Source organism: Vidua chalybeata, chromosome 20, assembly GCF_026979565.1.
Source record: "Vidua chalybeata isolate OUT-0048 chromosome 20, bVidCha1 merged haplotype, whole genome shotgun sequence".
Lineage (NCBI taxonomy): Eukaryota > Metazoa > Chordata > Aves > Passeriformes > Viduidae > Vidua > Vidua chalybeata.
This window is the reverse complement of record NC_071549.1, coordinates 842,296-855,000: the sequence shown is the minus strand read 5'-3', so window position 1 is coordinate 855,000 and position 12,705 is coordinate 842,296. Positions and strand designations below refer to the sequence as shown.

At 66.7% G+C, this 12,705-nt stretch overlaps 1 protein-coding gene across 2 annotated transcripts in view; it reads right to left on the bottom strand.

Moving 5' to 3' along the window:
• Positions 1–12,093, bottom strand: part of SEPTIN4 (septin 4) — a 12,628-nt gene extending 535 nt beyond the window's left edge. The window contains exons 1-12 of one of the 2 annotated variants that reach the window (XM_053961481.1): positions 12,002–12,093; positions 6,985–7,284; positions 6,666–6,759; positions 6,467–6,553; positions 5,588–5,711; positions 5,242–5,376; positions 5,046–5,163; positions 4,620–4,721; positions 4,139–4,235; positions 3,863–4,025; positions 1,544–1,643; positions 1–1,267 (exon numbers count right to left, since the gene is read on the bottom strand). The exon at positions 1–1,267 is cut by the window's left edge and continues 535 nt beyond it. In XM_053961481.1, the coding sequence (XP_053817456.1) occupies positions 1,208–1,267; positions 1,544–1,643; positions 3,863–4,025; positions 4,139–4,235; positions 4,620–4,721; positions 5,046–5,163; positions 5,242–5,376; positions 5,588–5,711; positions 6,467–6,553; positions 6,666–6,759; positions 6,985–7,284; positions 12,002–12,004 (1,383 nt within the window). In that variant the 5' untranslated portion in view covers positions 12,005–12,093 and the 3' untranslated portion in view covers positions 1–1,207. Of the gene's footprint in view, positions 1,268–1,543; positions 1,644–3,862; positions 4,026–4,138; positions 4,236–4,619; positions 4,722–5,045; positions 5,164–5,241; positions 5,377–5,587; positions 5,712–6,466; positions 6,554–6,665; positions 6,760–6,984; positions 7,285–8,969; positions 9,040–12,001 lie in introns of those variants that run through there. The other variant, XM_053961480.1, reaches the window with a different exon arrangement.
• Between the last annotated feature and the right edge of the window lie 612 nt (positions 12,094–12,705).

The following is a 12,705-nucleotide window of genomic DNA, read 5'->3' as shown; positions in this document are numbered from 1 at the left end:
ACACAGTGGGGCTTTGCAGGAAGCTGGGGACATCCTTGGGGACACAGGGACGCTACACAGAGCCCTGCAGGGTGGTGACATGGCTGGGAACATCCCAGGGGGACACAGGGATGCAACATAGCTCTGTGGGAAAGCAACACAGATGGGGAAAGTCGGGGGGGGGGGGGGGACAAGCTGCTGTGCTCTGCAGGGCAGCAACACCAACCAGGACATGGTGGGGAACATGGGGACACCATGGGGGACATGGGGACACGCAGCAGCGCTTTGCTGGGAAGCAGCACAGATGGGGATATCCTTGGAGAAAACACAGGGCTGCTGTGCCAAGAAGCAGCAGGGACAAGGACATCCTGGGCACACAGGACACCACAGACAAGCAAGTGGCAGCTGGGGCCGGAATTCCAGCCAGGGCCGGTGCTGTTGCCATGGGGTGAGAGGTGCCACGGGCACAGGACACTCATTATTGCTTTACAGGGCCAACATCACGGTGGGCTGGGGGTGCCCAGCCTCTGATTTGGGGTTCAAGGGATTTTCCCTGGTGACACTGATTCCCCAGTGCTCTTTGTGCCACAGCCCTGCTGTCACTCAGTGGGGACAGGGTGAGGACACAGGGCTGGACACTGACAAGCTTCAGTCCCCCTGCACTGGTGCTGGCATGGAGCAGGATGGCGGCTGTCCCTCCATCCCCTCTGTCCCCTGTGGTCCCCAGGAGCTGCTGTTCCTCCATGCCAGCCAAGGCCAGGGGAACAGCCCGGTCCCCCACAGCAGCTGGGGCCTTTGCGGGGCTGGCAGCAGTGTCCACTTTTCCTCCTCCCTTATGCCAGGGCCAAGCTGAGCATAAAGGTTGTAAGCAGGGAGCCCAGGGTGACACGGGGACAAGGGACATGCTGTGGGGACCAGGCTCCCCAGAGCTGTGGAGAAACAGGAAACCAAAGCTTGGGGGACCAAGCTGTGCCCAGTGAGTGGGGGGGAGTGGGGCAAGGGACCCTGGTCTGGGTGCCCTGTCACACGCTGTCCCCTCGCTGTCCCCTCGCTGTCCCCTCGCTGTCCCCTCGGGCGCTCGGTGGTTGGATAAGGCGATGCCGCAGCTTAAGGTGGTGGGTGGGTGTTGGTACCGAGTCTGGCAGCAGGGCCGGGCGGGTGGAGCGTGATGTAAACATTTCTGATCAGGGCCAGGAGGAGGAGGAGGAGGAGGAGGAGGAGGGATGGGCTAATGCGAGTCCTTCATCTGCTTCTGGATCTTCTGGAGCATCTCCTGCATCCGCCGCAGCTGGAAGGGAACAGAGCCAGGATCGTGGATGGTGCCAAGCCCCAGCCACGCTGCCCCCGTGCAAATGGGGCTCGGGTTGAGCATCCCAGACAAACTGGGATCGCCAGCAGCTAGGGAGGGGGGAGCGGGGAACCCTTGGAAGCACCTCCAGACCTTGCTACTGGAGCAGCAGCCGCCAAGATGCTGCAGGAAGGGTGGCTCCTGATGGCTGTGCCATCGCTGGGGCTGGAGGGAATGGGGATTGAGGTTTGGGTGCTCAGCCCGCCCCACACTCACCTCCTCATCCTTCTCCCGGATGAGCTTCTCCGTCTCCACGTCTGGCACCGGGGGGATCACGGGGATGGGGAAGTCTGTCCCGCTCTCCCGGGTCAGCTTGCTGTGGGCAGAGAGCAGAGGTGAGGGTGCTGCCCCAGCCCCCCAGGGACATTCCCCCGCGGATGCCCCAACCCCTGCAGGTCCCCAGCACCCCCCCCCCAGCCCCTGGGCCCCATGGCCACCATCAGAGTGGCTTTTTCCAGGCAAGGGAGATGTGAGCGGCCCCAGGCAGCCCCCAAACCTCAGCACCCCCAACCTGCCATGCACCAACGAAGGGGGGACCCAGGGACTTCCTCCACACCCTCCCATTCTGGGGAGAATCCCACTGGGTTGGGCTCTCCTGTGGGAGTATTTTCCCTGCTGCTTTAAAACATCAAAACCTCGGCATCTCCCCTCTGTGCCCTGGCCTCAGGATAGGCTCTCCAGGCACTCCACTGCCCTGCCAGCCCCAGGGATGCCCCACACCCTTTTCCCGAGCTTCTGCCCCCATTCAAGCCCATTCCTGCTGGAGAGAGCCTCGAGCATCCCTGAGGCCGCGCCACTGCGCAGGCCCCGGGCCAGCGCAGTCGATGGCTTCTGCCATGCCCGTGGCACTGGGGGTGACCAGCTCTCCCACCCGTCCCCGTGGATGCCACGTGCCACCCCAGCGGATGACAAGGCCGGGACACCAACAGCGGCTGGCAGGGTCACGCGTGCTGCCACGTGCCACCGCCACATGCCACCGCCTGCGCAGCCCCTCCGGGCAAAGGGGTGATGGGCATGGGTGCGGCACAGGCACGACAGGCCATCCCTGTCCCAGGCAGGACGGGCCATCCCTGTCTGGAACAGGACGGGCCATCCCTGCCCGCGGGGTCCCGCTGTGCCGGGGGCTGGGCCAGTGCCAGGGACGGGGGTTTGGCCGCCTCGGGAGCCGCTTTGGAAGGTGCTGCCGTTGTCTCGGCTTTGGCCGTGGGGGACGTGGGGAGCACGTGGAGCTCCTGCTGGCCCTGGCAGCGACACGAAGCTGGCGCCGGGCACCAGCAATGGGATGAGCAGCAAAGGCTCTCAGCACCCCAAAACGCATCCCTGGGAGGGCAGCACAACGGGGGTACCTGTTCCTTGGGCAGCCTTGGGGGCTCAGCACCACCAAACAGTGACACATCCCCCAAACCCAGGTGAGCCGGGGTGACACCACCAGCACACAGCGTCCTTTGGCACCCTGAGGGCAGCTTGTGGGGGACACGAGAGGGTGGCCACAGGGCCAGAGTGGGTGGCCACAGGGCCGGCTCGCCCCGAGGGCAGCTGCCTGGGCCTTGCGCAGGCACAGAAGGACCAAGACAGCGTTGGGTACCAACAAGCACTTTTATAGAGGGGCCAGGGGGTGGCAGGGGGAGCAGGGCGAGGGCCAGTGGCCCCGGCCGGTCCCGGCTCAGTCCGCGGAGCAGTCCCCACAGCACAGCCTCAGCACGGAGGGATGGCTCCTGCCCCGGGGCACACAGGGAGAGACACTCAGAGGTGCCTAGAGAGGCGCCTATAGCCACTGCCAGCCCCCCACAGCACAGCTCCAGTCCTCCAGGACCCACAGAGCCTCCACTCGCTCCCACACTGCTCTGACTCCCGGCTGGGGGGTCCCACCGGGGACCCTGCCTGTGGGGGCTCCCTCAGCATCTCGAGGTGGCTGATCCACGAGCAGAGCCCCAGTACTGGCTTTTGTTGTGCTCCTGCTCTGGTGCCGGAGCCTGCTAGGATGCAAGGGCCCCCTCCCTGTTGGAGCATCCACCCACAGCCAGCCCCAGGGGGATGCAGGATCCCCCTCGGTGTTGAAGTATCCCCAAAGACACACCCAGTCCAGAGGGGACACACAGTGCCCCTTGCTGCCAGAGCACACCCCTGGCCCCAGCCCCAGCCCTGGGGGCACACGGGGTCCCCCTCACTGCTGGCACATGCCCCTCAAACCAGCCCCAGCTCTGGGGAGATGCAGGGTCCCCCTTGCTACCCAAGCATCCCCCCAGCCACCCCGGGGCCACATGCTGCCCCTCACTGCTGGAGCGTCTCAGCTAAGACAGACCCAGCCTCGGGGCATGCAGGGCCCTCTCACTGCTGGAGCAACCCCCCCCAGGCACTCCCAGCCCAGGGACACAGGAGGGGCCCTTCACCACACCGGGGCTGCCCAGCACAGCACCGGGACTCCCCAGCACGGCCCCACGCACAGCCCCGATCTGTCGACACCGCCCTCGCAGTGCGTGGGGTGACCCCGAAGAGAGGAACCCCCGGCCCAGCCCGGCCCGGCCCAGCCCGTACTTGCGGTTCCGCTCCTTGACCACCATGCGGGTCATGCTCTGGATGCACTGCGTGCGGTAGTTCTCGTAGTGCGTCTCCCGCGTCACGTCCTTCAGGTCCTGCATGTGCGTCCTCACCAGCATCGTCCGCAGCTTCACGAAGTCGCAGTGGGACGGGTTCTCCACTGTGGGGGACGCGGGGTCAGGGGTCACAGCCTGTCCCAGCCCCGGGGCTGATACGGGCACGCCGTGTCCCTGTCCCCAAGGGCCAGAGGCCGCAGGGACGGCCCAGCGTTACCTTCCACGATGCCCCAGGGGTAGAGGCGCCCGCGGACGCGCCGGCCCTTGGCCTCCACCACCGTGTTGCTGCCGATGACGGCGAAGGGGATGCTCTCCTGCAAGGGCAGGGGGGGATCAGCAGGGCCCTGCCATGACCCCCCCCTGCCAGGACCCGCATCCCTCCATGCGCCCTCCTCGGCTGTGTCCAGCACCCATTTGACAAGATGTTCCAAAGGCCCGGCTGTGGAGAGCCCCAGTGGGACAGCAGAGGTTGTGGCATGTGTTTCCCCACCCAAACCCCATCCCACCATGCTGCAGGTGTCACCCGTGGGATCTTGGTGACATGTCTGGGTAGTGAGATGTGTGCTGGCCCCTCCATGCTGGACCCAAAGTCCAGCTTGCGCAGCCCCAAAGAGTCCTGCAGGTACCCCGGGGTGACGTGTCCTCCCGGCCACAGGGCTCTGCCCCTCCAGTGATGGAGCTGGAGGAGCCAGACCCACCTTCAGTGCCTGGTCTTGCAGCTTGAACTCCTCATCCTCGTCCGAGTCGCACTCAGGGAATTGGTAGATGCGGATGCCGTAGTGATCGATCTCCTCCCGGATCTGGAGGCAAACAGCCCCCTGAGGGCAGGGCTCCGGCCTGGCCTCGGGAAAGGTGTGGGTGGCACCACACAGGGCCAATGGCACCCAAAAGCCTGGTCCCACCAGACCAGATGTCATGGACACCCCCCAGTCCTTCCAACCCCCAGCTGAGCCCTGGGCAGATGTGTCCTTGGGGGCCGTGGGGGCAACATGGTCCTCTACAGTGCTGGGAGCCTAGAAAATGCTCCATGGCAAATTCCAGACAGGAGATGGATGGAGACCCCAGGGCAACTCCATGCCCAGGGACCTGCTGGGACATCTCCCAGCTGACCCACCTCCCCTCACCTTGTTCTTCATGCGCTCCACCTCGGCAGGGGTCAGGGTGTCAGCCTTGGCCAGCACGGGCACGATGTTCACGCGCTGGTGCAGAGCTCTCATGAACTCCACGTCCAGGGGCCGGAGCCTGCAGGGGGAGCCTGGTGAGCCCCGTCCCACCGAGCCCCCGCCCCACGCCCGGCCGCGCGGGCAGGGCTGCCCGTACCCGTGGCCAAAGGGTGAGATGAAGTAGATGCAGCAGTGCACTCGGTTGTCCTGGATGTTTTTCCGGTTGAGGCCGCTTTCGTCACGGAAATACTGCTCGAACTGCTGGTCAATGTAGTCGGCCACCGGCTTCCAGCTGCAGGGACAGTGAGGTGACACCGAGTCCTCTGTGAGACCCCCCTGCTCTCTGTGGACCCCCAGCTCAATATCTCCATGGCTCAGCACCTAAGCCCAGTGAACCATGGGCATCCCACCCACTACGAGGTGTCCGCCCTGGGGAGACCCCCACCCGGTGGCACTCAGCATCCCACCCACCCTGGGGACAGTCCCCGCCCTGTGGCACTCACCACTCGGTGTTGTTGACAGCGTCCCCGAAGCCTGGCGTGTCCACGATGGTCAGGCGCAGCTTGACCCCCTTCTCCTCAATGTCCACCACGTGCTTGGTGATCTCCACCGTCTGCGTGATGCGCTCTGTAGGGAGGGACACATGTCACCAGGGGAGACACCAAGTGTCATCCCCCACCCTGGGAGCTGGGTGACCTGGCTGGATCAGCCCTGACACATGCCATGCTCCGGCCTGGGAGAGGATGCTCCATAGTTCCACATCCCCATGGATGGGCACCCATCCCTTGGTGGCTGTGCCACTGCCACCCCAGGACCCCAGCTCAGGCAGCACAGGGGTCTGCTGGGGCTGGGCCTTGCTGCAGGAGCATTTCAGGTGACCCCACAGCTCCAGACTGCATGTGCCCCTTCACCCCAGGACCCTCCATGTCCCTGCGTCCCCAAGGATGCTGCATTGTGTGTTTTGGCTTTCACTCCAAGCAACGGAAACAAATCAAACAAACCCCTCGAACTCCTGGGGATTTGGGCAAGTTTGGGCCATTTTAATTCAAAAACTGGCTGCAGCTGAACTGGCACTCTGCCCCAGGCCCTGATTGTCCCCAGCCTCCCAGAAATGCTGCGGCTCCAGCCAATACCCAACAAGCCAGGGCTTGTTTTTCCCGTGGAAATAAAGTCCCCGTGGGGGTCCCTAGCCTGTGCAGGGGGCTCCCCACTGCCTCAGAGCGGTCCCCGGTGCCAGTGGGCAGCTGGCAGCACAGCACATGTCGTTGCAGGGGAGCCTGGCTGGGCAGGCAGAGGGGCTGCAGCCCCCGGGAGCATCCCTGGGCTCTGCCACTGCCCAGGTCAACCAGGACACCCCTGTGGACGGTGACTGTCCCCCTGACCTTCAGCGTTGAGCAGCTTGCGGTCCCTGTACATGTCCGTCAGGAAGAGGCTGTTGACCAGGGTGGACTTGCCCAGCCCAGATTCCCCTGAGAAAGCAGGACAAAGATGAGGGAGGCAGCCAGGATCCCCCCTCCCCAGTGCAGGGTGTTTGGGATGCAGAGTGGAGTCAGCACCCCCAGGCTGGCTGGAGCCCCGTACCTGCCACCATGAGGGTGAAGTCAAAGCCCTTCTTCACAGACTTGCGATGCACCTGGTTGGGCAGCGTGGCAAAGCCCACGTACTCCTTGTCATCCTGCAGAAGGCAGAGGCGACATGGGACAGGGACACCACCAGCCCACCTCCTACCCTGAAAAGCCCCTGCTTCCCCCTACCCGCAAAGGGATTCCCAGGGTTGGAGTTCTGGGGGATGAGGCCATGCCTGCCCAAAGCCTTTGTGCTCACAAAATGGGAACATCCTCCATCCCGCAGCCCCTCGCCCCACGTGTGTGTCCCCCCTCCCCACAGACACATCCTGCACCTCGGAGGAGTCATAGGGGTCCAGCTGTCCCCAGGGGCTCCGCGGACGGTTGGGGCTGGGGGGCGGGGGGGCGGCAATGTGCTGCTGGAAATCTGAGGGCCGGGAGCGGGAGAAAATCCTGGCGTCCCTCTCGTCACTGGCTTCGTCTGGGGGGACCCTGGCCACGCTGCCCAAGGGGTGGCCAGGCTCCCGCTGGCTCTCCGGGGCCTCCACCTTCCTGGAGCTGTCAGCTGGTGGGCAATCCCGCAGGAACTGGGTCAGCTCAGCTTCGTCCGAGTCCTCCTTCAGGAAACGTTTTATCTGGGGACCGAGGAGGAGGTGACACTGGTGGTGGCAGTGCCAGCCCGACATGGCACCACCCAGCTCAGCCTCACAAGCCCCCAAGCCGCAGCAGCCAGACACATGCACCCTAAAAGTGGCAGGGATGGGAGGAGAGACGGAACACGGCCACCCCACGGGACCAGCCACCACCCTGGGGACAGCCACGGGTACAGCCATAGGGATGGCAGTGGGGACAGCCGTGGTCCCGTGCACCTCAGGCGCTTACGACTTGTGGCGTGGGGACGGCAGCCAGCTCCTGACACTCAGGGGGACAGGGGTAGGCACCTTCCCCCTGGGCGCCCCGCCGCTCCTCGGGGTCTTCTGGGGCAGCCAGGACCCCCCCGCGCCCCGTGGCCTGCCAGGAGGACAGGGAGGGGGCCGGGAGGAGGCAGAGACACCAAGAAGAGATGAAGAGCCATTGGAGGGTGGCCTGAGCGGGGCTGCAGCCGGGGGAAGGCGGATAGCGGGCAGGGGTCCCCTGGTGCCCATGCCCCCCCGCCAACTGTGGGGCGTCAGCACAGGGGCCCGTGTCCCCGCAGTCCCAGGAGAAAACCAGGGCAGGGGACCCGGCCCAGAGACATGACCAGGAGCCCGACATCCCCTACCCCGGCTCTTCCCGTGGAGCGGAGCGCGGGCAGCGGGCGGGGGGCTGGGGGCACAGGCACAGCTGCCCCCGAGGGGCTGCCCGGTGGGGTGGCGGGGCTGGGACGAGGGACGGGAACGCCGGCAGTGGGATGGCTCCACATCCTGTTTACAAGCGCTGGCGGGAGGAGATGCGTTCCCAAGGGCACGTCCGGCAGCGGCTCCCGTGGGACCAAGCCCTGCTGCCAGCAGGCACCAACGTCCCCAAGGTCCCAAGGCAGCTGCCAGGCGACCCTAGCCCCAAACAAGAGTCACGCAGGGGCCGGGGGAGCCCGTGTCCCTGCGGGCTCCCAGTTGAGGGAGTGCCCCCCCAGACCGGGGCCTCAAGGCCAGATCCCTCCATGGGGACACGTGTCCTCCCCTACGCTTTGTCCCCGCTCGCTGGCGGGGCGGGCAGCGGTGCCGGCGGCAAGGCGAGATGCTCAGAATTAGCGGGCTGGAAACAAGGTCACGGCGCTGCCCGGGTTGAGCGCTCGCACGCCCGGCCCCGCTCCCGCTGCCCCGCGGCCACAGCACGGGGACCACGGGGCCAGACTGGGGGGCAGCGGGTGGCCCCATGGGGGGGGGCTGTGGGACCCCCGTGCTCCCCTCTGCCCCAGCGGTTCCCGAGTGCTCGGTGGGTCTGTGTGACCGCAGCATCCTCTTCCTCCCCGCCCTTGATCTGGGGGGCCTCAGCGCCGGCCCCCAGCGCAGCCCGGCCGGGGACACTCGGGGATGGGAGGTGATGCCACCACCAGCGGGGAGCGCTTCCAGCCCTGCTGCCGCTCCATCCCTCGGGGCTCCAGCCCTTGGGGGCTCGCCCTCGTCTCCCACCCCCGGCGAAGCCGATGACTTCGGCAGTGCCGCGGCACCGAGGGTCGCGCCGCATCCTTGGGGGTTCTGCAGCAAGTGCGGCCCCTGGCAGGGCTGTCCCAGGGACGGAGGATCAGCTGTGGCACCTTTCTGCAGAACCGGGGTGGTCCGTGCCCCCCACCCCCTCTGCCCCCTCTCTCGCCCCGCCGGGACGGGCGCTGCCCCCGTACCTCTTGCCCAGGCTGCAGCTCGGGGCAGGTGGCCATGGCACAGCCAGCGTCGCCCGTAGCCAGCAGAAGATGTCGAGTGGCACCGGCTGCGGCGAGGGCTGGGGAGCAGCATTAGCATAACTCCACCCTGGGCAGGCCCCCCCCGGGCGCCCGCGGCACCCAGGAGCCAGGCACAGCCCCTGCGAGGGGCACGGCAGGGGAGAGGGACCCCTGGGCACAGCCAAACCCAGCTCCTGCCCGGCTATGAAGGTTTCAAGGACCAGCTGTCATTGGCCAAGGGAGGTCCTGGGGGGGCTGCAGGACCACCAGCACCCCTGGGCTGAACACAAAGATTGGCTACAGCCCAGGAGGACACTCAGTCCTTGGGAACACCTCTGTCCCAGGACAAAACCCTAACCCTAACCCACTCCATCCTGGGACAAAGCTCCCTCTGTCCCAAGATAAAATTCCTCTCCATCCCAGTGCACACCACGTCCACTCCCACTGCCCATCTGGAGCAGCCCCGGCAGGGCTCCACGGCCGCTTTGAGGTCAGAAACCCAGTTTTCCCACACTTTTGCACCTGACACTTAAAGCTTCCCCACGTGGCTTCAAGCTCTTCCTCGAACTGGGCCTGGCTAGGAAGGACCAGCCCTGGCCCGGGAGAAGGAGGTACGCTGCCCACCACAGGGATCTCAGGGAGAAGCTCCAGGATTCCTGCCTCGACTTTGCCGGCTCATCCCTGGGAGGCAAAGGGTTAACAGTGCCCCAGGAGGAGCCGTGGGTGGCAGTTAGGATTCCCCAGCTGTCACTTCGGGGTCATCAGGGATGGTGATTCACCTTGATGCTTGTCGAGATGCATCAGAGCAGCTCAGGCGCGATCCAGGGTCGCTCGGCCACTTTCCCAGCGTCCCAGCCCGCACTCCCGGCAGGAGCAGGGATTTACGGCAGCGAGAGCCCGGGGCTGCGTCGGTGCCCCCGTAAGCAGATTACACACGCGGCTGAGTGCAAGCCGGCCTCACACCCCGGCTGTCAGCGGCCCCGCAGCCCCAGCGAGGGCCCACACGCGCAGCCTCGTCCCCGCCTGTCACTCTGCATCGCACCGTCCCCGCGCGGTGACAGCCCGAGGGATGCGGCGCGGGGGGACACGGGGGCAGCGGGAAAAGCCTGACCTAAGAAAGCCACCGGCTGCCCCTGAGCATCGTTCCACAGGTACCACATTCCCACGGGAGGTGTTTTCCCCGTCTGCTTCTGCAGGGAAAGGAAGGGAACATCCCGGCGAGGTGCTGTCCCTACCGCCAGGCTGACAGAGGCGGTCCCAAGCCCTCTAAAGGTGACACCCAGAACGCCACCCGCGGCACAGCCACGGTGTCACTATGACTGAGTATCCCAGGCACAAAAGCTCTCCCAGAGGCACGAACCCCGCGCAGGACAAGCCCCCAGTGAAAGCTCAGCGCTGCCAGGACCGGGCCAGCTCGCTCCCAGGGAGACAGGACCTGGGCTCTGCCTGCTCGGCCCCGCCTCTGGATGCAGGGGATGCTCCCGCTGCCCAATCAGGGTACCCCCAGCTCTGCCATCAGCAGCATTCCAGATGGGAAACTGAGTCTCCTGGCAGCTCCAAAAGGAGCAGGGTGCTGGGCATCCCAAGGATTGGGGGGCAGGCTGTGGTGTGGGTCCCTGCTCTGGGCAGGGGGTCAGGCAGGTGAGCATCGGGGATGAGAGCCACAGCCCTTGGTGCAGCAGCTGCAGTCCCTCTCCTGCAGGGAATCCTCCAGCTTGAAGGGCCTGTGAACACCTGAGTGGAGAGCCCAGGATGGGACCATAGCTCCCTGCGAGCCAGAACATGACAGTGAGGCCTGTCCAGGCTGAAAAACAGGTGACATCTCAACACGTGGGGCTGAGCAAGATCTGACCCACTCAGAGCCAGGAGCAGAGACCAGGGGTGGGGGGACACACCAGTGCTCATGCTGCTCCTCCAGGCCAGCTGGGGACTGCTCTGGGGACAGAGGGATGTGGCACTGGTGGCAGGGGCACCGGCTCTGCCTCTGTGGGTCCTTCTGGAGCACCTCCAGCCCCAGCTCACCCCCCGTGCACAGGCGAGGGAGCCCAGCTGCCCCCAGTCCCCAGCTGTGACTGCTGTCCCCCTGTGATGTTTCGGAGGCTAATGTGTGCATCCCACAGCCACAGTCTGGAGCCTGTCGGGAAGGCACTCCGTTGCGACACGCTCCGCCAGCCGCCCTCCTCTCTGGTTTCACTGCATCCAGCTCCGGAGGAATGTGCCGGGCTGGTTCCCACGGCGGCTGCCGGGGCAGCGCGGCCGCAGCGCTCCCCACCAAGGCCGCTTGTCCCAGCGGCCACAAGCCGGTGCCACGCGAGACACGGCCGCAGCCCTCCGTCCTCATCCCCACCCTGGACACAGCCCGAGGTCCCCGTGGAGACGTGGCCCGGCCGGACGGCTCCTGGGAACCGCGGCGCCACCGCGGAGGGGTGAGGCAGAACGGGAGATGCAGAACAAGCTCCCGCGGGCTGGGAATGCCAGCGGCGGCTCCGGACCTTGCCGGTGAGTACAGAGCTGGCTCCCTGCGTGTGACGGTCCCGGCCGAGGGCCCGGCCAGGCTGGCAGTGCCACCAGCGCCGCAGCGCGGGGACCTGCCAAGAACTAGGAACCGATGCTCGGCACGGAACCACACCAGAGCGGCTCCCGCTGCCCACGCACGGACACCCGTGAGGGGAGCGCAGGACGGGGTGACACGCAGGTGACGCTCCCGAGCGCTGCCCTCCCGGATGCCCTGGTAAGGGGCCCGTGGGCCCCCGCCTCCCCCGGGGCTGCCGCCCTCCGGGACCAGGCAGGTGCTGCCCCGCCGCCCGTGTCCCCCCCGCGCTCCGCTGCGGCACCGGCGGCCCTGGTCCGCTCCGCCCCCGCTCACCGTCACCTTCACGGAGGGCAACGGGCTGCGGGAGCGGGCCCGGGCTGCGGGAGCGGGCCCGTGCCACGGTGCGGGGCAGTGCGGGGCAGCCCGGCCCGGGCCGGTCCCACGTCTGCGCCGGCCTTACCATGGCTGCGGCGCCGGGCGCCGTCCGGGAGCGGCGGCTGCCGATGGTCACGGCCGGGCCCCGCGCGGATTAGCAGAAATAGCAGCGGCGGGGGCGGGGGCGGCCCCGGGGCGGGGCGGGCGGGGGGGCGGGCGGGGCGGCCGCTCAGCATCACCGGCAGCGGCACCGGGCACCGGCACCGGCATCGGCAACAGCGCCCGGCACCGCGCACTGCACACGGGTACAGGCAACAGCACCAGCGCCCGGCGTCGGCACCGGGACCGAGCAATAGGCACCGGGCAGCAGGACCAGACACCGCACACCGGGCACTGGCACCACGCACTGGGTACCAGCACCGGGCACTGGGCATCAGCATCCAGCCTTGGCATTTGGCTCTGGCATCAATACCTGGCACCGGCACTGGGCACTCGCTTTGGCACCGTGCACCGGATCTGGCAGCACTCACCAGGCACCGGGAACTGCACTGTGGCACGAGGTGGTGGCACAGGGCAGCAGCACCAGGCACAGGGCTCCAGCATCAGCACTGGGGCACCAGCACCAGGAACAAGACACTGCAGCAGGGACAGGGCACCAGTACCAGGGACAGGCCACAGGCACCAGGTGCAGGGCACCAGTACCGGGTGCTGGGCATTGGCAGGGCCCAGTGCAGGCAGTGGGTACAAGGCCCCAGCACCAGTTAGTGGTGCAGGTGAGAGGGAATGGCC